We start from the raw sequence: 24127 nt of genomic DNA, 5'->3' as shown, positions 1-24127 counted from the left end.
GGTTCAGTCTGGGTTCATATCTAGGTTCAGTCTGGGTTCACGTCTAGGTTCCGTCTGGGTTCCCGTCTAGGTTCCGTCTGGGTTCATATTTAGGTTCAGTCTGGGTTCACGTCTAGGTTCTGTCTGGGTTCACGTCTAGGTTCAGTCTGGGTTCCCGTCTAGGTTCTGTCTGGGTTCATATCTAGGTTCAGTCTGGGTTCACGTCTAGGTTCCGTCTGGGTTCACGTCTAGGTTCAGTCTGGGTTCCCGTCTAGGTTCCGTCTGGGTTCACGTCTAGGTTCAGTCTGGGTTCACGCCTAGGTTCAGTCTGGGTTCCCATCTAGGTTCCGTCTGGGTTTCCGTCTAGGTTCAGTCTGGGTTCACGCCTAGGTTCAGTCTGGGTTCCCATCTAGGTTCCGTCTGGGTTCCCGTCTAGGTTCAGTCTGGGTTCACGCCTAGGTTCAGTCTGGGTTCACGTCTAGGTTCCGTCTGGGTTCACGTCTAGGTTCAGTCTGGGTTCCCGTCTAGGTTCAGTCTGGGTTCACGCCTAGGTTCAGTCTGGGTTCACGTCTAGGTTCTGTCTGGGTTCACGTCTAGGTTCAGTCTGGGTTCCCATCTAGGTTCCGTCTGGGTTCCCGTCTAGGTTCAGTCTGGGTTCACGCCTAGGTTCAGTCTGGGTTCACGTCTAGGTTCAGTCTGGGTTCCCATCTAGGTTCCGTCTGGGTTCCCGTCTAGGTTCAGTCTGGGTTCACGCCTAGGTTCAGTCTGGGTTCACGTCTAGGTTCAGTCTGGGTTCCCATCTAGGTTCCGTCTGGGTTCCCGTCTAGGTTCAGTCTGGGTTCACGCCTAGGTTCAGTCTGGGTTCACGTCTAGGTTCCGTCTGGGTTCCCATCTAGGTTCCGTCTGGGTTCATATCTAGCTTCAGTCTGGGTTCACGTCTATGTTCCGTCTGGGTTCCCGTCTAGGTTCAGTCTGGGTTCACGCCTAGGTTCAGTCTGGGTTCACGTCTAGGTTCAGTCTGGGTTCACGTCTAGGTTCCGTCTGGGTTCCCATCTAGGTTCCGTCTGGGTTCATATCTAGGTTCAGTCTGGGTTCACGTCTATGTTCCGTCTGGGTTCATATCTAGGTTCAGTCTGGGTTCCCGTCTAGGTTCAGTCTGGGTTCACGTCTAGGTTCAGTCTGGGTTCACGTCTAGGTTCCGTCTGGGTTCCCATCTAGGTTCCGTCTGGGTTCATATCTAGGTTCAGTCTGGGTTCACGCCTAGGTTCAGTCTGGGTTCACGTCTAGGTTCAGTCTGGGTTCACGTCTAGGTTCCGTCTGGGTTCCCATCTAGGTTCCGTCTGGGTTCATATCTAGGTTCAGTCTGGGTTCACGTCTATGTTCCGTCTGGGTTCATATCTAGGTTCAGTCTGGGTTCACGCCTAAGTTCAGTCTGGGTTCACGCCTAGGTTCAGTCTGGGTTCACGTCTAGGTTCCGTCTGGGTTCCCATCTAGGTTCCGTCTGGGTTCATATCTAGGTTCAGTCTGGGTTCACGCCTAGGTTCAGTCTGGGTTCACGTCTAGGTTCCGTCTGGGTTCCCATCTAGGTTCCGTCTGGGTTCATATCTAGGTTCAGTCTGGGTTCACGCCTAGGTTCAGTCTGGGTTCACGTCTATGTTCCGTCTGGGTTCCCGTCTAGGTTCCGTCTGGGTTCACGCCTAGGTTTAACAACATCAAGTGTTTTGACAATTAGATCAGCTTATACCTGAATACGCTGAATGAGCAGGTTATTCAAGGATTCATGGAGCTCAGATTGTGAAAGAGTGGTTCAGGGAACAGGAAACATCATGTTCACACATAGAGCTGGGCGATATGGTGATATATATTGTTTGGATAAAAGAAAATGTCTATCATTTCATATGAGGCTCTTTCGTTTACGCCACGATAAGGTGCTTTGCTGTAGTATTTTACGTCAAGATAGGCTTTACGGCATGCACACTGTAATATATTAACAAACATGGAGGAAGACGGTAGCAGACGTGTTTCAGAGCAGGATAATTCACTAAAAGATGAGCAGCCAACCCAAACTGATGAGCTTGTTCATAAAAGAGGGAAATTTCTGTCGGATGGATGTGGTTTGGATATAAAAAGACAGACAACAGACTAGCTCACAGTCCCAACAATGGACTCCGACACAACTAACTCATTTTATCACCTGCGCAGGAATCAGGATAAAGAATACAGAATAAAGAATAGAGTCAACCAGCAAAAGCAGTGTCAAGTGGAGGCGAAAGCTCATAATAAACTCCCAATGCTGCAAAAGGTATTTACCTGTGAAACGTCATACAGCCATAGTTCCCCCAGATGGATGGAGACCACTGCTGCTGTTGCCTGGCAACATCTGATACATAACTGATGACTGATACATTATTACACAAACAACTTTATATCGTTATGGGGATATACAATGAGCTATATCGAGATATGAGGTTTTGGTCATATTGCCCAGTCCAGCACACACATGAACAGCACGACCCTGAACTGGTTTAAGTGGTTTGGAAAATGAATGAATGTCGCAGAAGCTTGAAACGACGCCACAGATAATGCTAAGCTAACAGCTACCTTTTGGACTGACGGTGTATTCAGCAACTTCCGTTAGTGTAGATCAAGCTGTTTAACGCACCTTCTTTCTTCTTGTGCTGCAGGTTAAGTCTCTGGCCGACTCTATGGACGACTCCCTCACCTGCCAGTCTGGTCGTGAAGACTCACAGGACGTCGGAGGAGAAGGAGAGGAGGACGATGACGAGGATGAGGAAGACGAAGAAGAGGAAGAGGAAGAAGGGGAGGAGGACGAAGAAGAAGATGAAGAGGAGGATTATAGACGGTGCGGATGGCGCAACACCAACACATCCTCCCGGCGTGCCGCTGGTAGGCCGGAAGGTGGCAGAGGAGGCGCCGCCATGCACGAGGATAGCACCACCACCTCCTTCAGCGACGTCACCCTGTACATGGACGACGCCTGCCTCCCGTCCTCGCCACTCTCCCGTCCAGCCTCCAGCTCAGATACGGAGTACTGGGGAGGAGGAGGTGCAGGAGGCAGGGAGGACAGCAGGGAGACAGAGGGTGGTAGCAATGCTAGCCGCAGGAGCAGCACCCCCTGCACAGAGTGTCGAGGCGAGTACAGAGGGAGGCCTGGGGGAGGAGGAGGAGGACATCTCCCTGTCCTGACCATCGAGCCCCCCAGCGACAGTTCGGTGGACATGAGCGACAGGTCAGTAACTACTCAGACATGTTTGTAGTTTTATTTTTGAGAAACTCCGCCTGTGCAGTGGTTCATGGAGTACTTCAGAGACTCATCTCTGCCTTACAGATCGTTATCAGCTGCCCTTTTTAAAGGACATGTGCAACTTTAGCAGCTGCAGGAGATCCCACATTACTGCCTGGCATTTCTGCAATCTTGCAGGAAATCTCAAAGTCTCTGGCCTGTGTAATGCCACAGGAATAAACTTGCCTTCTGGAAGGTGTTATGTTGCCATTAACAGTGTCTACTCTAATGCTTTCAGAATCCTAACTCATTCAAATCCCAAAATAGCCATTATAACATTCATAAAGTCTTCTGAAAACTTCTTGATGGACCTTCCAAAGCTCTTCTTTGCATGTGTCTGCCTTTTCTTCTCTACTCGTATTATTATTTAAAACTAAAGCGATTAATTTTCATGCTACATGGCAACCTTCTCCAGGTTTCAAACACACAGCAGCCATGGTTTCACAGAAACCTTAAACATCATGTGACATTGTGAAGTGGTTGGGAGGAGAAATAACTTCTCCAAATCTATGAATATGGTCCTCAGACAGAAAAGGGTTGAGTCTTCTCTGAGGCAGGGATTAGATCCTGCCCCATTTGGAGGAGTTCAAGGCTTTTTTTTCCTGAGTGAAGGACGGATGGAGCGTGAAGCATCCGCGGTGATGTGGACTCTGCATCAGTCTGTCAGGGTAAAGAAGGAGCTGAGACAAATGGCGAAGCTCTTGATTTACTGGTTGATCTAGGAATGAATTTTCCTCTGCTGGATTGACTTGACTCTCCCTTAGAGCTCAGTCAGGAGCAGCTCAGAGGAACACAGCTACTCCTCCTCGTAGGCCATGAGCGGGAGAGGTTGTGCCCGTCCCAGCTGAGGAAGGGGAAGACCAAGGACATGCTGATGAGACTATGGGCACAGCCTTTTGATTTGAATCCGAGTCTGTTTACTTGGAAAATCTGCTTCGTTTGGGGACCAAAGAAGGTCCCTAAATTGGACCAAAGAAGCTGATCCAGTCCGCCTACAAACACAGGTTTCAAGCAGGCCAAATACATAAGTGGACTACAAAAAAAGTAACTTCCTGCAAACTAGTGTTGCATTGTGGGTAAACACATAGGGATGGCGTTAAGGGTCCTCTGCCTCGTCTTGTGTTCATACTGCGTCCATTGCTGTGTATTTATGCAGTATACTTGCATAAGACAATAAAATAATAATAACCCAAAACAGCGATAGTTTCGTCTCCATGTTTAACTTGCAGGTGGAGGAAACACAGGTTTCTTCTTCACGCGGGTCTTGTCCCCTTCTTTGCTGTATACCTTGGGAATGGGGATATAATATTCTAATGGTTTGGCTCATTTGACCAGAGTGCAGTGTGAACACGATGTCGGTCCGCATGGATACACCCCCCTATGACTGAGCCTCTCTCTGTCAGGGGAGCGTTAAGTCTGGTCTTCTCTGTTTAGGGCTGCTGCCTCCACCACTGACCCCGGATAAGCGGCAGAAAATGGATGAATGGATGGTGGGAGGTCCACTCTGTGAAGTCACAGTGTATGTTCAAACCTCACTAGGGATTTATTTATCATCAATAACTGAAATGCTGCCCTGCGATGGACAAGCGAGCTGTCCAGGGTGTACCCTGCCTTTTACCCAAAGACTGCTGGGATAGGCTCCAGCTTCCCCACAACCCTGAGTTGGATTAAGCGGTTAGGAAAATGAATAAATGAATGAACTTAAATGCTGTGACAGGAAGCACTGAGGACAGAAAACAGTCCAACTTCTGAAAAGTCCTGAAGAAGTGAAGGACGGTTTTACTGAGGGGAGTCGTGCGGTACAGCACTGTAAAAAGTATTTTCCCCATCCTGATTTCTTACTATTTTGAAAATCTGTCACCCTTAAATGTTTCAGATAATCACACAAATTTTAATATTCGACTAACTTAACTTGAGAAAATACAAAATGCAGTTTGCAGTGGCGAACCTTCTTAGGAGCGGTCGGCCTGCCAACACAACTCCAACAGCACGACCACGACGATCCAGGAGTCACAGGAGAACCCAGAACAACATGTAAAGAACTGCAGGCCTCATCTGCCTTAGTTTGGGTCAGAGTTCATGATTCAACAATAGAAAGAGACTGGACTGAAATGCATGATGGGAGAGTTCCAAGGCAAAAACCACTGCTGACCGGATTCACCTAAAATCCTGTTTTCTGTCTGTAAATTTTGCCGTTTTTCAGAGGTGCAGCTAAGAAATGGGTCCAAATGATGTGTGGTTTGATTTGTGGCAGGCTGCTGGTGACAAAGAGCCTGAAGATCCAGTTAATATTTACTGAGTTGTTTGTTTTGTGTTGTGTTTTGTTAAATCTGCAGGTCTGAGCGAGGTTCTATTGGACGCCTGGTGTACGAACAGGAACCATCAGGACTTGACCGAGGAGGAGGTGGGGAGAGGGTTAGAGGAGGAGATGAAGGGGAGAGCGGAGAGGATGATCGAGGAGGAGGTGGAGGAAGCAGTGAAGCCGACTCTCCGCAGGGAACCATCAAGCACAAACCAAACGGCCGTTCGGTCGCTACAGCGCAGGGACAGACTCGCAGCCCCTCTAACGTTCCTCTGCCCATCCCTTCAGCACGGACCCTGCCTTCACACCCACTCCCACACCCACTCCAACACCCACACTCTCACCCCCACCCTCATCCTTCACCCATTCCCCACCTCCCCACCATCCTGCATCACCACCCGCAGTACAGCCAGCCGCATCCCCTGCACATGCACCACGGACATGGCGGCAGCCCGTACATGCAGCACTCTCACCACTTTGCCCAGCATCACTACCATCACCTGCACCACCAACACCATCACCTGCCCCACTCTTACCCAGAACCCCCATCCTCCCCGCTGCCCTCCCCAGTTCCCCCTCTCACACCTCTATCCCCGCTGCCACCGCCGCTCACACCCTCCCCGCTGTCGTCTTCCTCCTCTTCGGCACTCCAAAACATGGAGGGGCAGCAGCAGCACCTCGCCCACCACCCCCACCTCCACCATCACCACCTGCTCTGCTCAGACGGAGACAATGAGAGCGTCAACTCCACCACCACCAACTCCAACGATGATACCACCGTCAACAACTGCAGCTCCGGGTCCTCGTCACGCGACAGCCTGCGGGAGCCAATCGGAGGAGCGCCGCTGGGAAAACAGACCTATCAGAGAGAGAGCCGCCACAGCTGGGACTCACCTGCCTTCAACAACGACGTGGTGCAGCGGCGGCAGTACCGCATCGGTCTCAATCTGTTTAACAAGTAAGCACAAGGTCAAGAGAACTGATCGATCCAAAGTCAGACTTGGAGTCCTCTTTTATCTGTGGATTTAATCCGAGACCCACTCGGTGAAGATGAGGTCAGCGCTTGTGTGATTTGGGTTGGAAATGGACTGTGGCTGGATGTTTAGAGTCACTGTCTGTGTCCGAATGTCCCAGCCAGTCCCTAACCCCTCATTTACCACACAGGACCAATCTGCTGGCAATTCAGACCCGTTCCAGATAATGTGACTACCAGCTGTTACCATGGCAACCACCATGCATTGTTCCAAATCCAATCCAAACTTGTGAAAATATTTAAATTTCCTATATTGTAATTTATTCTTTCTTTATTGCATATTTATTCAACAGATGAGAAAATAAAATGATTGATTTATAGTTTTTTCTGAACCTTCTTTGAGGTTTGTGTCACTTGGCGCCACTTTGAGCTCCTGCCCACAATGCATTGTGGTCTATATTGACCCATCTAGTGACCATTGATGCTCACTGCATTTCAAAATGCATTGTGGGTAAATTTGCGTGCACTACTTTTTTTCTGCATTCATGGAAATTCAGACACCCTGGAAAATGGCGTGACCATTATATAGGGCACTATGTAGGGAGCAGGGGGGACATTTGGACCCTGCCATTGTCTCTGTACATCCAGTCAGATGAACTAAGGTAAATTTCCACTGTTGACTTAGGAAACGGGACAAAATAAACAGAGGAGCTGACAGGAAACGCATGTTCCTACAGACCTGACTAATAGCAAACCAGTGTTGAAAGTTAGTATTAAGTTTTCAGCAGGAAAAATCCACTGGAATGTTCTCAGAGTTGAGTGGTAAATAATCTGCATTCATACAACACATTTTAAACCTCATTCAAGTTCCACAAAACGCTTTATATATTTTTTTTAAATGATCATTTGGACAGACTCATTTATAAGCAGTCTAAATACAGTATGCAGAACTTTACTCTACAAAACTTTAATAACAATGGTGTCAAAGTTGGTGTTTAGTGTCTTTGACTTATGGACATCGTGTGCATAGAGCTGCACACTTCCTCATTCAGAAAAGCAAAGAACCCCCAGAAGCTCTGACTGCAAAATCCAACAACTGCCCCTTAAATGAAAGGGGTGAGAGCTGCAGAAATCAACTGTTTATTTTCACTTCGGCCAGTTTGCATTTCACCATATCAGACACACAGTCAGTGCTGTCAAAGCTGTCAGAGCACGTCTGGCTTTGGGTGTTTATATGCACAAAGTAAGAGTAGTGCTTTGTTTCCATCTTATATCTCTAGTAATAGCTATTGTGGTCAAGAACTCCAATTTGCAGATTAGATGAGACATCATTCGTAGCTCAGAGTTTTGGTTTCTGATATGCAGTAATACACAGAAACCTGCAGCCTTGTCATGCTAACAGCTAACAACTAGCTGTTAGCATGACAAGGCTGTTATCCCAGTCAGCTAGCTACAGGCTAGGCTACATTAGCTGCTGAATTATCTTCATTTCTGGTATTTTCTGAATAAATTAAAGGTTAGATGTGGGTGTCACCACCACCAAGTGTCCTTAACTTCATAATTCCAATAAGCACAGACGTTCGATTTCCATTGTCAGTTTCTGATATCCAACAGCATCAAATTTAGTATGAATACAGCAAATATGGTTTAATTTCTCTTTTATTGTCTCTGCCGAAGGTCCATGAGCTCAAACTGTTTATATGTGGACAGTTTCTTTTTTATCTAAATTTCATGGCCAACAGCTTTGATTCTAATAATTGTGTGTTGTAGTAAGAAGTAAAGATGAGTCAGGAAATGAAAGAACTGCGTGTTTTGCTGGTCCACAGGAAACCAGAGAAGGGGATCCAGTACCTGATCGAGAGGGGCTTTGTGTCGGACACACCGGTGGGCATTGCCAGGTTCATCCTGGAGAGGAAAGGCCTGAGCAGGCAGATGATCGGAGAGTTCCTGGGCAGCCGGCAGCAGTTTAACAAGGACGTCCTAAAGTGAGTGAAGCCGTTTCAGAAAGGTCAAGTTTCTGTATTTCTGTTCTCATCTGGAAACAGAGGTGAGACAGGAGTACATCTCTCTCCATCAGTGGAATTAATGGAGTTTGTAGGATGTATAACAGCGGTTCTCAACATTTTTGCAACCCAGTACCCCTTGTAAAATATAAATTCAGCCAGGTACCCCCTAACCAGTGCAAAGTACTTTCGGTTCAGAAAAAACACGAAATACAGCATTTTATCATTTGTGTTTGGCCTTTTAAACTTTAATTGTGTTTTGCACATCTCTACTATACGCTTCAACCAGGACTATATTGTTTTTTGTTGCCAAGGCAACAGTGGGGTTCAATTCACGCCGGCATCTGGGATTTTGGGAGGAATGAAATGGTGTAGATCTAAACGTAAATTCAGTTTATGAATGTACACTTACATTTATTTTTATTAAATATTTATATGATATTACATTCGTATTATTTTATTTAAGGATGTTTTAAAGAAAAGATAAAAAAATTCCAAGTACCCCCTTGGAATGCCGTGATGCCTTGGGGTACATGTACCCCCATTTGAGAAACGGTGATGTATAAGATCATGTTGTGTATTTCCTTATTTCTACAGTAGCTTTGATTGAATGCAGTTGATTGTTCAGCTAAGTTTCAGTTTAAAGGGTTTGGTTGCTTTACATCACAGCACAGCTGGTGCACAGAGTCAGAAAGTTTGATGTTTATTGTCATTAAAATGCGGATGACATTACAAAGCTGCAGGGCAGAAGTGATACCAGCAGTCACATGCTGCGCGATGAAGAGCCTGGTGTGATACACAGTCCGTAGAAACTGCAGCTTCGCTCATCGCTTCGAGGCTGCATCGCTGCTTTGCATCAGGAAAGCTTGCTAATGATGCTGATCCACTGGTACGGAACAGGTTCTGGTTCCTGAACAGTTAAAAAAAGATCAGATTAACTGTGTTTGGAGCACCAGGAGCGTTTTTTTCAGATCTTATTCAGTTCAGAAGAAAACTGCTGGACTGAAGGTTGCAGGAGTCTCTGTTTTTACTGCCTCTCATGCATCCAAACATAAAATGCACATAGTTAACATGTAGGCATATTTGATAACCGTGTAGAATACAGTTATAAGCAGGAAAACTTTTTTATTCTACAGACAAAGATTTTTTCCTCCAAATTTACTAACTTTAGGTGTAAAAAAATTACATAAATTTGGAATTTTTCTTTTCTCAAGCATGCATTTTTAACCAGCTGATGGCTTCTAGAATTTACAATGTTTAGGCATCAAAGTACAAATGAGAAAAATCTGAAAACCACTTTTGTTTTCAAGTAAAGGCTCTCCGTGATGCAGATAACCCGAAATAAGGAGAGTTAATTTTTGTTTCCACAACAGATGCGAGTGTTAGTGAGTCATGCAGATTTCCTGCTTTGACCTGGTGGTGTTGAGTTCATATTCACAGTGAAGAAATGCTCTCTGATAAGACACATAAGATGACAGAGCAGCCGCATCATTTCAGGTTTACTGCAGAGCAGCGTTTTCTGTGGCGTTGGAGGGATTCCATATCAGCAGCGCTGCAGAGGAGGATGCTGATGATGATGATGATGATGAGGAGGAGTTTCCGGCTGTTTGTGGTCTGATCGTTTAACAGCAGAACTGCAGCAGAATGAAACAAGCTTTAAATAGCTCATAAAATCTAATTAGTATCTAAACAACCAGGACTCTTGAAGACCCCCCAGCGGCCTCGGGTCCGCTGTTACAACCTATTTATTTACGTGTTTCTCCTTTATTTAGACAAGATGTGTGATATGAGACACAAAATGTCTCCTTTCAGATATAAAAACATTTTCATGTGAATAATTTCAGCTGTTAGAATATAAAAAGCAGGAAGACACAGAAAAAACACAGAAACATTCAGACCAACGGAATCCAAACAACAACAACGTCAAACAACAAGTTTCCCTCTGGCAGCTTTTAAAAGACTGTAAGGAGTGAAACAGTCTGCTGTCAGCGTTCAGAAGCTCATCCAACGCTAAAGGACCCTCTCAGAGAAACGATGCGACGTCATCATGGTCGCTGTGAAACAAACAGCTACATAACGTCTCTGCTGTAAACAGAAACCTGTGAGGTCCATTTGTCTTCCCTGCAACGATGTGGAGAGCACGTTTGTTTTTTTTAGGGTTGTCAAAATGAACATAACAAAGACATGAATCAGTGGAATTAACTTGTTTTTTAACACATAAACAGTAAAGTTATCTCCCATATTTACTGTCACAGCGATAAATCATGTACAAAAAACCTCTTTATGCTCCTGATGTATGAAGTTCCTACATGGAGAGGACGTCTGCAGGATAACCCATCATATATGTTACACATTAACCAGTCAGGGCGCCACATCGGACTTTCTGGTCCAAGCATCTTACCAGTAGGTGGGAATGCACCAATCATGACAGACCACCAACAAGAAGACTGGAGGAATCCATGTAATGTGTGACTGGATGGTAAAAGCTGTCTGTCCTGCAGGCGGGAGGTTTGAGAAGTTATGAAACCAGTTTTAGTGTCACCAAAGCACGTGTCAGTGCCTAGCAGGCGTTAGCTGAGGCTTCCTGCTTCCTGCAGACTGTCAGCGAGGTGTTTACGTTTGGAAATGTGATTAATCCACAACTATGATGTGATAAAATCAGATTTATCCATTTATTATAAGTTTTTAGTTTTTAAAAAATGCAGTATGATTTAAAAACCAATTTCATGATGGCAGGATAGGACTGTAAGAAACCATCTTCATTTTCTGTGTTTTAGGGGTTTTTTTTTAAGCAAGACTTTTGTGCCTCCAGGGCTCCCATAGTTTAGACTGACCTTATGTGGGAATAATAGTTTTTTGGGGTACAACATTACTGTGGAGCTGCTGGTAAATGATGCGCCTGATGTCCTGCCGACGTGGATTATTCTGCAGTTTAATCATTCATCTAGATCAACACAGTGAGCTCAATTACAAGATAATTATTTATCCTAGCTCTAAAATAGAATAAATTAAATAAATTGCCCCATTAAAGAGCTCCTAACGCTTTAAAATTCTTTTATTCTTGCCTAAACCAGCTTTTTAATGCATGTAAGACCTGTATTTGACTGGATCCGATGTACCAGAAGCCTTTTTGTTCCAGGATCATCTGGAAACGGAGGAAAGTTTGACCTGAGAGATAAAGTTAACTGCTGACTGGTTTACCGAATCTCCAGTAAACAGTACTGATCATAGTCTGGAACAGCGGTTCCCAAACTGGGGGGCGGACCCCCCAGGGGGGGCCCAGGGTTATCATAAGAGGGGCGCAGCAAGGTTAAATAAATATTTGTAAAAGTACCACTGATGAATGATGATAAATCAACAAGAGAGACTTAAAGTACTAAAAAAGAGAAGAAAATATGATGCAGCATATCTTCTCCTGGTCACAGTCAAGGTTTAGTAATAATCAATGATGGGAAATGAAGAGACCACATGTATCAAAATATTATATTCTAATATAATGAAGTATGAAGCCAAACAAGCTACAACACCACTTGGAGACTTTTCATCCTGAATGCAAAGAAAATCCTGCAGGTACTTTGGAAATAAAGCATAAACTAAACGATGCTTTCTAGCGGAGTCGTTTTAGTAAAGCAGCATCGTCTCGTTGAAAACTCGGCTCTCCTGAAGAAGTCAGAAGAGATTCCTGGTTTTAAACGTTTCACACTGAAGCAGAAGAACGGATCACAACACTGACATGGTTTTAACTACGATACAGTCAGAAACTAATGACACATTTCTGAATATGTTTCTCTGGTTCACGTGACGGGACGCGGGTGGGGGTTGATGGCATCGTTGCGGTTGATAAGAGGGGGGGCGCTGCTGAAGAAGTTTGGGAACTGCTGGTCTGGAATGTTGTACGTCTCTCACATCCCCGCTGTCTCAGCTTTACTGCGGTGAATAACATGTCCCATCAGGCTTCCCGTAGCAACGAGTTGAATAAAGACCTGATGTCACCAGATGAGCTCCATGAGAACTGGATTTTCCCCCAGTATCCGAACGTCACAGCAACATCCGTTATTATTTATTATTTTATTTACCTTTATTTAACCAGGAAGTCCCTTTGAGATCAGAAATCTCTTTTACAAGGCAGACCTGGCCAAGCTAGCAGCCGGACTGGGAACCAGTTCTGTTTCCTGAAACCAGACTGGGATCTGGTCTAGAGCGGGTCTGCCAACAGAAGGCTCGGCCTCCGGTTCTGCCTTTAGAACCAGTGGGAACCAGCAGTAAACCTGCCAGCAGTTTTTAGTTTAGCTTTTAACTAAGTTTTAACATTCTTATATTAACCAATATTAATTCCTCTTTTTAGTTCATTTGATTTATTTATATATTTTATATATTTATTTACACCTTTTTAGTTCATTTGATTTATTTATATATTTTATATATTTATTTACACCTTTTTAGTTCATTTGATTAATATATTTTATATATTTATTTACATATTAATATAAATTTTATTATTTTATTATTTTTTAAATGGATTTTACTTTTGTTTAGTTATCGCTCCAGCTCTCTCCTCATTGGGGTCCTCTTCACCGAGGGCTCCCCCTGCTCTGACTGCATGGGTGTTGCTGTGGGGGCTGTCCCTGTCTGGTGGGTCGGGATCCGGCGCTGCAGCCTTACGGCTGTGGCGTGGGTCCTGTCTGCCCAGACCCGGGTGGCCCCCATGGTGATGGCCTGGGTGGTCGTGGTTGGGGGTAGCCCTTTGTGTAGAGGCTCCCTGAGAACATCGTTTCCTTATCTGGTACAAATGCACCTGGTCATTCATCTTCTTTTAACTGTTATCGGGCTAATAGGGCGTGGGTGAGGGTGTATGTGTGTGTGTTTTATCTAATTTGATGTAAATTGTTTTATCATGTAGCACTTTATCATTTAGCACTTTGTATTGTTTTTAAACACGAAAAGTGCTATAGAAATAAAGTTTGATTTGATTTGAGCAGTAAACCTGCAGTGTGGCGACGATGCGCTCGCTTCTGCAGACCTGAAGGACGTTGGCAGGTTTAAACTGTCTAAACTCTTCTGTCTGTGTGCACAGCTGCGTCCTGGATGAGATGGACTTCTCTGGGATGGATCTGGACGACGCTCTGAGGAAGTTCCAGGCTCAGATCAAGGTTCAGGGTGAAGCTCAGCGCGTGGAGCGCCTGGTGGAGGCCTTCAGGTATCAAACAGCAACTCAAGCGGCAGATTTCTACAAGTGAAAGAGCGGAAAGACTCCAGCATTTTATCTCCTCCGTCTTCCTCACAGCCAGCGGTACTGTGTCTGCAACCCGGTGCTGATCCGCCAGTTCCAGAATCCAGACACCATCTTCATCCTGGCCTTCGCCATCATCCTCCTCAACACGGACATGTACAGCCCTAACGTCAAGCCCGAGAGGAAGATGAAGCTGGAGGACTTCATCAAGAACCTGCGTGGTAAGCGGGCAGCTGGTGTCTGTACTCAGTTTGTCTGAACGGATTTGATGTGTGAAACTTTAAACACAGAAGTTGGCTGGAAAGGAGCAGGAGAGCTGCAGGCTGTTGTCATCACTCATAACAATCACATTTCCACACAACAGAGCGGAGACGCTGGTCTGCAGCCACAACGAGGCAGCAGGGATCAGAGAAGCACATCTATCTTTCAAAGCTTTAACGGATCTGAAGTCTCTCTTCATTTATTAGAAGAGGTTTTGCTGGTGTGGAAGCAGCAGAGCAGCTGCTGCGGGTCAGAACAGCTGGATGCAGATGTAAGACGAGGTGCAGGGAGATGAGATGCACCAACTCTGCTCAAATCAGGTTATGAGGGAGAAGTTAGACGGAGGGAAAGGAAAGCTGAGTCTTGATCTACCAAGAGGTTCATTTTAAACCAAACAAAGGAATTTGGGGCTTTTAATTTGACTCTGATGCTTGTTTTGTTGTCAGGCGTTGATAACGGACAGGACATCCCCAGGGACCTACTGGTGGCCATCTATGGTCGGATCCAGAAGTGGGAGCTGAGGACCAATGACGACCATGTGTCCCAGGTCCAGGCAGTGGAAAGGATGGTGGTCGGCAAGAAGCCTGTAAGTCCCTCCAACACCAGGAACAAACCCCCGTAGCATCAGTCTGAACAGCTTCCCGATGCTTTTAGACTCTTTTTGTTTCTTGTTTCAATGACATCGGAGCCATTATCCAACCAACATGTTGAACACATCAACCAGTTTGAACCAGTTTCCATCTGAAGCCCTTCAGTCCTTTTGAAGTGAATCCACATTGTGAGAGGTCAACCTCATCGGGGGCCGCTCCAAATGATGATTTAGGTTTTAAGAATGACCCTCAAAGAGCTGCTAATATTTCTCCCCAGTGTTCAGAGCAGAGGTGGAGATGTCCACCTCTGCTCTGGAGGGCCCTGGACATCTCTCCGGTCCTCCAGGGCCGCAGTCCTGCAAGTGTTCCCTGCTGCAACACCCCAACAGGTAGTTAAGCTCTGCACTGGGTGTCAGGTGCGTTGCAGCAGGGAAACCCCCAACACCTGCAGGACTTCAGCCCTCGAGGACCAGAGTTGCCCAGCCCTGATTCAGAGAGTCCAAATAAGACCATGTCCACACGTAGCCGGGTTTATGTAAAACCAAACGTCCAGCCAGTAACAGAATGAGTCCACACAACGTTCATAAACAAATCCCTGCACACATATCCGCATCACCGCGTTGTTCATCAGCGTATTAACCCTTAGTAGCGCCTCTAATCCTATCCAATCAGAATAACCTTCCATCCTACAACATCACCTCCACAGAACACACAACATGCCTCTGAGATGACAGGGTCCTTCCTCTCGTCCTTCGTCTTCGGTCGTCTACGTGGAGCGGTTCTGCCGGCGGTGTGAAAACACACAAAGCACAAAGACAACGTACAACACCAACACAGTCTGAGGACGTCCATGCTGTTGGAAACAAAGGTCGCACATGTGACGTAGTGGTGTTTCTGTAGCAGACGGTGGCGTTTCTACGGTTACACATGTCCACATGCAGACGGAGTATTCACACATCTTCACTTTAGTCTGGAGGGTTTTAAAGAATCATTTCTGATTGCATAAATCTGCATTTTTGTTGGGATGACAGGCCAAAGATACCTGCTGAAATACCTGCTACGTGTGGACGAGGCCTCAGTGTTCCTGTTTGTTTTACACACCTTGTGTCACGGTTGGTGGAGGTGTGGGGACTCAGATGCAGGACAGAGAGGCAGGAGGCAGACCAAACACAGGAACAAGGTTTTAATCCTTAAACTAAACTTAACAGACAACAGGACGGAGACAAATCAGGCAACTACAGACAAGCTAACACAAGTCAGTGGCCCAGCAAGTGAGAAAAGAACCCAAAGGGTATAAATACAGGAAACAGAACAAGACACACCTTTACTGAATAAACTAACTGAGTCCAAGACAAAACAGGAAACATGACATGAGGGAACTAAACAAGGAAAACTACAAAATAAAACAGGAAACTGGAACTAAAAAAGAGCACACAAACTCCACATCATGACACCGTTCACACACTGGGTTCATGCCAGGATGTGTCTTGGCTGGATTTTCCTCATTACGGTACGACTGGAGGAGAATTTTGGGTGGAAACAACCACTGCTGTGCTGTGCAGGAAAGTGGACCCTGCTCAGGATCCAGTCCCAGGTACTGTTGTCTACATGACGTTTTAAATCCTCCTCCCTGTTTAAGTTATTTGCAGACTAAATTGGTCATTTGTAGACTAAATCAGGGTTTTTGTTTCATTTTCTTTATTTCAAGCCATTACTTACAATCTCCCAACAAATCTGGTTTCTGTTCTTCTGCCTGACATGAACAGTCAGGGATGTAAACATTCATCTACATGGGTTTAATGATCCACTAGCATCCTTCTAAATAGAAAATACCAAGCATCACCACGGTAACCGTATCATTAGAACGTATCGTATCATGATTATGTTTACATTCCATTTGTTTTAACAAACAAAATCCCCAGAATGGATCTATTATTTCCAGGACAGTAAATCAACAAGCTGACAATGAAGCAGCATCTTTCTGCATTGAAAAGATGTTTGCAGAGCAGAACTCACCATAAAACATCACAAATCTGACTTCAGCTTTCCTTTAGCGAAGTCATTCGCTTCGGTTCGGGGTTATCCTCTGTGTGGAAGCGTTTGCGAAGCTGCTGCTCTTACTGCATTTAATAAGGATTTTATGAGAATGCTAATAATAATAATAATACATTTTATATGTTTGGCGCCTTTCTAGACACTCAAGGTTACCTTACATTATACATGATAAAAATTGCATTAAAACAAATTAAAACAACAGACATTTAAACAGACATTAAAAGACACTGCTGAATAGAGACTTCCAACATCACACAAACCACTTAGAAACGTTTAATGAGGCTGAAGGAGAAACTCCAGTCTGAGAGCTTTGAAAAGAGCGAGACATCCGCCGCAGGGACGGCTGCATTCCCAGGTTTAAGACGTGTCAGCCGTCCATTGGCTGCATGCTCTTTTAAAAAGAGAGAAAGACGGTGGAAATAAAAACAAGGCTGGTTAGTCTCTGGTTACTAACCAGCCTTACTAACCAGTGACTGGTGACTTGCACAGGACCATGTCCCAGCCAGCGTGTCCATGTGGGGCCTGTAAGGGTTCAGTTTGAGCCATGTGGTACTAAGTGGACATGAGCTAGAACTGGGCAAATCTTGCAGGTTCCTTACGAGCCCCATAAGGGATGTAGGTCAAATGGATCCCAGTCTGGCCCCAGCTGAAGCCCAGTCAGAACCAGCTAAAACCAGTATGTGTGAACACAGGTGAGGCCACTGTGGAGCAAGCAGCCCAAACCCTCATGAGCCCAATGGACACGCAGGCTGGGAGTGCTCCAGTCACAGAGACCCAGGCAGCAAACGAGACCACCAGATTTATCAGTCCGAGAGCGTCGGAGCGGGTCTGGAAACAGTTCAGTCTCATCTCTGAGAGATGAACGGGATGAAAAAGAAAAGTAAGCCGCTTGTGTGTTTGTGTTTGTGGAAGGTGTTGTCGCTGCCTCATCGCCGGCTGGTCTGCTGCTGTCAGCTGTTCGAGGTTCCAGATCCAAACAGAGGACAGAGGAGCGGCGTCCATCAGAGAGAAGTCTTCCTGTTCAACGACCTGCTCATGGTAATCACCAAGCGTTCAGCTGAACCCGTGTAACGCAGCTCACAGTGACCACACCAGCCCAGTGCATCATGGGATATTCCCCAGTAGCAGAAACGTTTTAGGATAAAAACCTGACGGAGTTTGTTTGTCCTGAAGACACTTTCTAGGAATTCTAGGAATCTTAAAGAGACCAGCGCTCTGGGAAAGTGCTTGAAAAGAAACATTCAGCCTCATTCTCTAGTTTTTGTTTTTATTTTTTATTTACAAATCTTCTCAAATTTGTTGTTCTTAAGAAAACACTCGAACAGATTCATACATGTAGAGAAGGAAACTGTTTATGTCTCGACCGCTTTTTTAAGGCGTACTGCTGAAGCAGTGGCATCCGCTCTGCACTGGGATGTCCGCTTGACCACGCCGAGGTGGTCGGACAGAGGTGGATGATGGCGAAGCTAGCATCCATTTTGGAAAACATCACAGCTTGACAGAGCTCCTTCAGACACAGGCTGCTTCACTCAAAGTGTGTGATGAAGTGCAGTCACAGGTCCTTCCTTTCTTTAGCAGTTCTCCTCCCTGTAGACCACACACACACACCTAAACACACACATATACACAGTGATGTAAGCCACCACTTCCCAGAGAGCTGCTTGTTTCTAAGATTTTTCTTTTTTGTAAATTTTTATTTTACTTCCTGTCAAACTTTCCCGCCATTTGCAATAATATCTTATCTTATCTTTATCTTTATCTTTACCTTATCTTATCTTATCTTATCTTATCTTATCTTATCTTATCTTATTTTTATCTTATCTTATCTTATCTTATCTTATCTTATCTTATCTTATTTTTATCTTATCTTATCTTTATCTTTATCTTATCTTATCTTATTTTTATCTTATCTTATCTTATCTTATCTTATCTTATCTTATCTTATCTATACAGTATTTCAAAGGGAATCCGCAGAGGGAAACTCTGAATAGAGACATTTAAACTTGCTTATGCCACTCAGAACTCCTGCACTGTTTTTAGATTAAATGGAGGGTTTGAAATGAGGGTTTCAGACAGCTATCTAACATGGCGCTGAGTTGTTTTTTTTTTTTTGTCCTTTTGTTCCAGAATTTTCTGGATTTTGGGAAAGGTTCTGAGTTCATTTGTGAATTTAGATGAAATTTGCAGCTCATGCAGACTTTGTCTCTGAAACACATCTGTTGATAAGTAACTGATTTCATTCATCAGTAGCGCTGGGTATCATCGGTAAAACAGTGGAAATGAACGTTGCTTTGGAGAAGATTTGAGTCAAAACAGAACTGGTCCAAATCCAGAACCCTGAGGAACACCAGAACAGGTTCCTGTGGAAGACACGTCATTTGTAAACTGGAATCTCTCTTATGAAGCCAGTTTAAAGCAGAACCTGGGTCCTGATTAGACATTCAAGGCAAAAGCAGCACTAAGATCCATAAGGATCATCAGACCTGAGATGAGACCAGAAACAACTTTTACCCACATTGTTTCAGTCCGGCGATGTTACCTGACCCTGTTCGCCTCTCACTCCTTCCTCAGGTGACGAAGATCTTCCAGAAGAAGAAGACTTCAGTGACGTACAGTTTCAGACAATCGTTTCCTCTGGTCGACATGCAGGTCCACACCTTCCAGAACACCTGTAAGCACTCCATCTCCTCTACCTCTGGTCCGTCTGCTCGCCCCGTCTGTCGCAGATGCTGCTTGTTTTGTTTTCATCCTCTCTTCTGCTCGCTCAGCTCTGCTTTTACCTCACAGTCACTAAGACACGCATGCAGGAGGCCCAGAAATACACTGTTGCCATGGCAACCTCACATCTTCCTGGTAATCTTGCAGATTTGATTTATGATTCATGATTTGCTGAGAAACAAAAGTTACTATAAAAGTCTAAATGACATTTTAAAGCGCGATCGCGTATGGAGTCTGCAGAGTTCTGCTGCGGGTTGCGGAGCTGATCACACACCTTACTGGAGATCCAAAGAAAACTGGTTTTCCAGCATTTCATTTTCTTGCTACTTTTATTGTTTTTTCACACCTTAGGAAACAAACTCCATGATGTAATTAACCCTTTAAGGTCCTGCTCTAGCAGTTGGTAGAGGTAAGTCTGCAATGACTTTGATGAATTTCTAAGTGGGAATAAACCAGCCTGAGCGACTCTACCAGCTGGTTTGAGTGAGTAAAACCCAACCTAAGTGTGTGTTTCACTGTCATTACATTGTTATTAACTTCTTTTTAACATCTCAACCATTTGCTAAGAAAGAAACATTTATTCTTGTCCAAAACAAACTCAGGGAAACATGTTTCTCTGGCCTTTCAGCATTAATGTTAGAGTGAAAGGGTCCGTTAGTCAGACAGCTGCAGACCACCTCCTGACATCCCACATCCATGTGGAAAACGCTGAGGGAGTCCATCCTGGATGCATCCAGTAAGCCCCGTTTCATGCGACAACTGGGAAAGAATACATCTATATCCATCCCAACCTACTGGGACACTTCCAGTATAAGTGGTCCAACTGAAAGGATGGTGCTTAACACACTCCCTTCTAGTGCAACCTGACAGAAAAACAAACCAGGAATGGCTTTTTGTTTAAATCTCCGTTCCCAGGAGGTCCGGTCTTTCCTCTGGATCATTGGGGAGGAAGAAGTCCAGAGAGAACCTGACGAAGGAAGATGTTGCTAAGGCATCTACAGCAATGCAGCTAAAACTCTCGCTTCTCATGTAAGGTTAAAGTCAGCTGTAGGACAGCAGGGAGATTCCACTTAACCGCCCCAGTTTCACCTCCCAGTCATGGAAACAAGGACTTACTGGGTGGAGATGTGCACACAACGTCTTTCTCCAGGTGACTAAATAAACGAAAAAAGGGAAAGAAGTGATCAAACCTGAGATATTTTATGCCGTGAGAGTTTTTTTTAAGTTAAAGACAAAGTTTTACTGATATATCAGAGAACTGTTTCAGATTGGGTATAAAGAGCATTAATTCCCCTTTAATTCCTCGTTGTAGAAAATGATGCTTTTGTCTTCAGTCAGCTGCGAGTTCGCAGGTTAATTCGCTCATTTAGACAAGACATTTTGAAAGTTCAGAGAACAGGTTTGAGATTTAAAGCAACATTGAAATGCTGCAGCAGAAGCATAGAAAGAGCACACACACACACACACACACACACACACTCCTCTGTATGATTATTATTGTGAAATTAGTTTGTTCTGAGAGATTCAGACCCGTATTTAGGAAATCCTGTGATGTGCTTCCCCAGAGTCGCTTACAGAGATGCAGCGGGTGCTTTTGCTGATGTACCCACTGCTCCGCTCCAGGCGGATGCAGCCGCACGTTAAAGGAGAAGCCTGGCAGACGAGTGCATTTGAACAGAGAAGCAACGCTGCGTTTCGCCAAGTGATAATTAACAGATTGCTGAGAATATTTCCAACTCGGACAGTTTTCCAGCATTCTCTCATCTCTTTATCAGAACCAAGCTACGGTGTCCTGTTTTGACCAAAAAAGATGTAATCCCTGTCACTTAATGCAGACTCAGTGGTCAGTAGAAGCTCCTGAAAGGTGCTTCTATACAGTTTCTCAGGTTTGTGACCTGTCAGGAAAACAACAAGCTCCAGATCTGTTTGCAGGAACGTCAGTTCCTAATGAGCGTCAAACTGGAGACTCGCTGAAGCGTCCTGTTTGTTTTCCAGAAAGAAGAAACTGGAGCCAAGAGTTTGTGTCGTATCTCCATCCAACAACTCTGATCCTGCTTTGAGAAGATATAAAACCAGTTTTCATCTTGCAGGGCGGTGTTGCAGGCTAACTGAAGCGAAGCGAGCCGAGTGTTTGAAAAGAGCGAGACATCCCCCGTCGTCATGGCTACATGTCTATGTTTTATGACGTGTGATCTGTCCATTGGATGCAGGCTTGTTTACGCGCTGCTGCATTAGGAGAGAACTTTAGTTACATGTAGAAAGAAAATAAAAAGGTGGTTAGAAAAAAACTAACTAGTCTGGTTAGTCACTGTTTACTAGCTAGTTACTGGTGATTGCACAGGAAACTAGCTGGCTGGAACAGTTTTCTGATAGTGACAATTAACGGCATATTTCAGGGTCTGTATTGCATCATATTATGTCAGATTGCATCACACTGAAACGCCAAGCTTCTGGCTTCATGTTGCTTAGAGGGATGCAGAGCATCGTCTCAGAGCTTGTTCAGTTGGTTAGTTGCTGCTGACAGTTCTGGTTCAGCAGTTGGAGCTAAATGGGACTTGGCAGGCTGCTGATGACTGTGACCGGGACAGATTGTCCCACATGATTCATCAGCACAATCATATATCAGCTGTGTGGGTGGGTGAGCATATCTGTGTGTACGTGTGGGAAGCAGGTAAGATGATGTGTGTGAGCTTCCTGCTCTAAGTAACTGATAAGAGCTCAGTGTCAGCTGTAATATTTTGCTTTTGGCCCCAACTGGCCTTGTTTTGCTCTGTGTGCACGGTGCGTTCCCATATCAACCGGGATGATGGTGCTGGAGAGGCTCCATCACAGAGCCAGACCTTAAAACGTCGTGACAGAAGTTTCCGACCTTAAAGCTCTGGTTCTGTCTCGTTTTGATGGCATGCTGACATTTATTTTATGGCCTCCTGCAGCATCCTGAGGCTCAGAAACAGCACTTCGTCGTGTTTTTCCAGCCCAGAGCATCACGTGACAGCAGCGTTTTCATTTACACCAGCACGTCACACGCCAACATGTGGCCCAACATGGCCCACTGTGGCCCAAGAGGACATTACTGGAGGAGGAGAAAAAAAGAAGGAGAGAAAAACCACAGAGCAGGAGAGCAGTGAAGAGTCACCATCAGACTGACTTACCGGCTGGAGCATCGTTCAGAATTTCATCTTTTTTTTATCTTATCTGGTTTTTAATGTAGTGTTTTCATAAAAGCCCAACTTTTTTTTTGCATCATTTTCATTTAAATTTTCTCCACTTTTTCTCGACACATTTGTACAAAATCCGACTTCCTGTCTCTGTGTACTTGGTCCGGACCACTTCTCTGCCTCCTTTCCTTGTTTGGCATAATGTTATGATCCTGGTCGTTACATGCAGGTGATAGATCAATCAAAATAAACCCCCGCCCCTTCTGTAGGTTGAACGTACCCTGATGGGAGTCGACTCTTCTCATTCACTTCAACGAATCAGCTCTTAAAACCAGCGAACAACACATCACTGCTGTGGAGAGCTCAGAGAAGAGACAGGATGCAGTGCAGGTGTGGAATCTGTCACCAGGGGGCGCCAAAGCCCAGTTACAGGGCTTTAATGAACACACAAGCTGACACAGCAGTGGTCTGAATGCTGAAACATAGCCAACTGTTAGCGTCTCTACTAAACCTTTTGGTTGCTGAATCAACAAACTTCAGCTTTTCATCTTGTTTTTATTTAAAATATTTATCCAGTTTTAAGACTTCATGTTCCAAGCAGAAGAAACTCCTTCATCAGCTTGGCTCCATTACAGGAGTAGTTCAACATAGCGATCAAGGTGTCCACGTTCAGGCTGAGCTGACTGATCTTTCTTATTTCACCTGGAATTTCGAGGTGGTGAATGTGAACATCTTCACCAGTGATGGTGGCAGCAACTTCCTCAGTCCACCCTTCCAATGTGACTCCGAGTGCTGACACTCATGTTCCCATTAACAGAAGGATCTTCAGCCATGTGTACGATAAACCTTTAATGAGAGAGTCCTAAAGTCTGACAAAGTACCACAAAGTTCTTTCCAGCAAGACAAGGGGGACACAAATCTACTGCGACGTTTCCTTACGGTCATGACAAAAGCTCCCAATCTGCTCTTGATCCGCCACGAGTGCTGGCACCTTTAAACTCTACATGACCAGCTGGTTAACAGAGTGCAAAAGCTCTGCAGATATCCAGAGTTTCCTTTAATCAGAACGCTTGATCTGACATGACAAATTATTCTGGATATATCTGCTGTACAAATCTCTCTTTTTTACCATCTTTCAACGCTCATAGCGCAGTTTACAGGACTTAAACTGCTTTAATTTGGGTCCAAAACAGTTGAGAGAGGAGGGATTTATTAGGAAATATGGAGTTCCACCAGTTCAATTCAGTACAGCTTTGTTGAACAATCAATTCACAAGAAAGTCATCCAAGTCCAGTTGCAGTCCAGTTACAGTCCAGTTACAGTCCAGTTTCAGTCCAGTTTCAGTCCAGCTGCAGTCAAGTTTCAGTCCAGTTACAGTCCAGTTTCAGTCCAGTTTCAGTCCAGCTGAAGTCAAGTTTCAGTCCAGTTACAGTCGAGTTTCAGTCCAGTTACAGTCCAGTTACAGTCCAGCTGCAGTCAAGTTTCAGTCCAGTTACAGTCCAGTTTCAGTCCAGTTTCAGTCCAGCTGAAGTCAAGTTTCAGTCCAGTTACAGT

The 24127-nt window shown here is 44.9% G+C and overlaps 1 protein-coding gene across 1 annotated transcript in view; it reads left to right on the top strand.

Annotated features, from left to right (window-relative positions):
• LOC306755181 (IQ motif and SEC7 domain-containing protein 2-like) overlaps nucleotides 1-24127 on the top strand; it is a gene marked incomplete at both ends in the record, with an annotated part of 225436 nt that overhangs the window by 193863 nt on the left and 7446 nt on the right. Inside the window, 8 exons of the mRNA XM_079239472.1 lie at nucleotides 2664-3229; nucleotides 5620-6543; nucleotides 8385-8543; nucleotides 13636-13758; nucleotides 13846-14012; nucleotides 14499-14638; nucleotides 17610-17735; nucleotides 19269-19368. Of these exons, the coding sequence (XP_079095598.1) occupies nucleotides 2664-3229; nucleotides 5620-6543; nucleotides 8385-8543; nucleotides 13636-13758; nucleotides 13846-14012; nucleotides 14499-14638; nucleotides 17610-17735; nucleotides 19269-19368 (2305 nt within the window). The remainder of the gene's footprint in view (nucleotides 1-2663; nucleotides 3230-5619; nucleotides 6544-8384; nucleotides 8544-13635; nucleotides 13759-13845; nucleotides 14013-14498; nucleotides 14639-17609; nucleotides 17736-19268; nucleotides 19369-24127) is intronic.

This window comes from Telmatherina bonti (assembly GCF_933228915.1).
Source record: "Telmatherina bonti genome assembly, chromosome: 4".
NCBI lineage: Eukaryota > Metazoa > Chordata > Actinopteri > Atheriniformes > Telmatherinidae > Telmatherina > Telmatherina bonti.
Note: the sequence above shows the minus strand (reverse complement) of the source record. Positions and strands in the feature narration are given on the sequence as shown.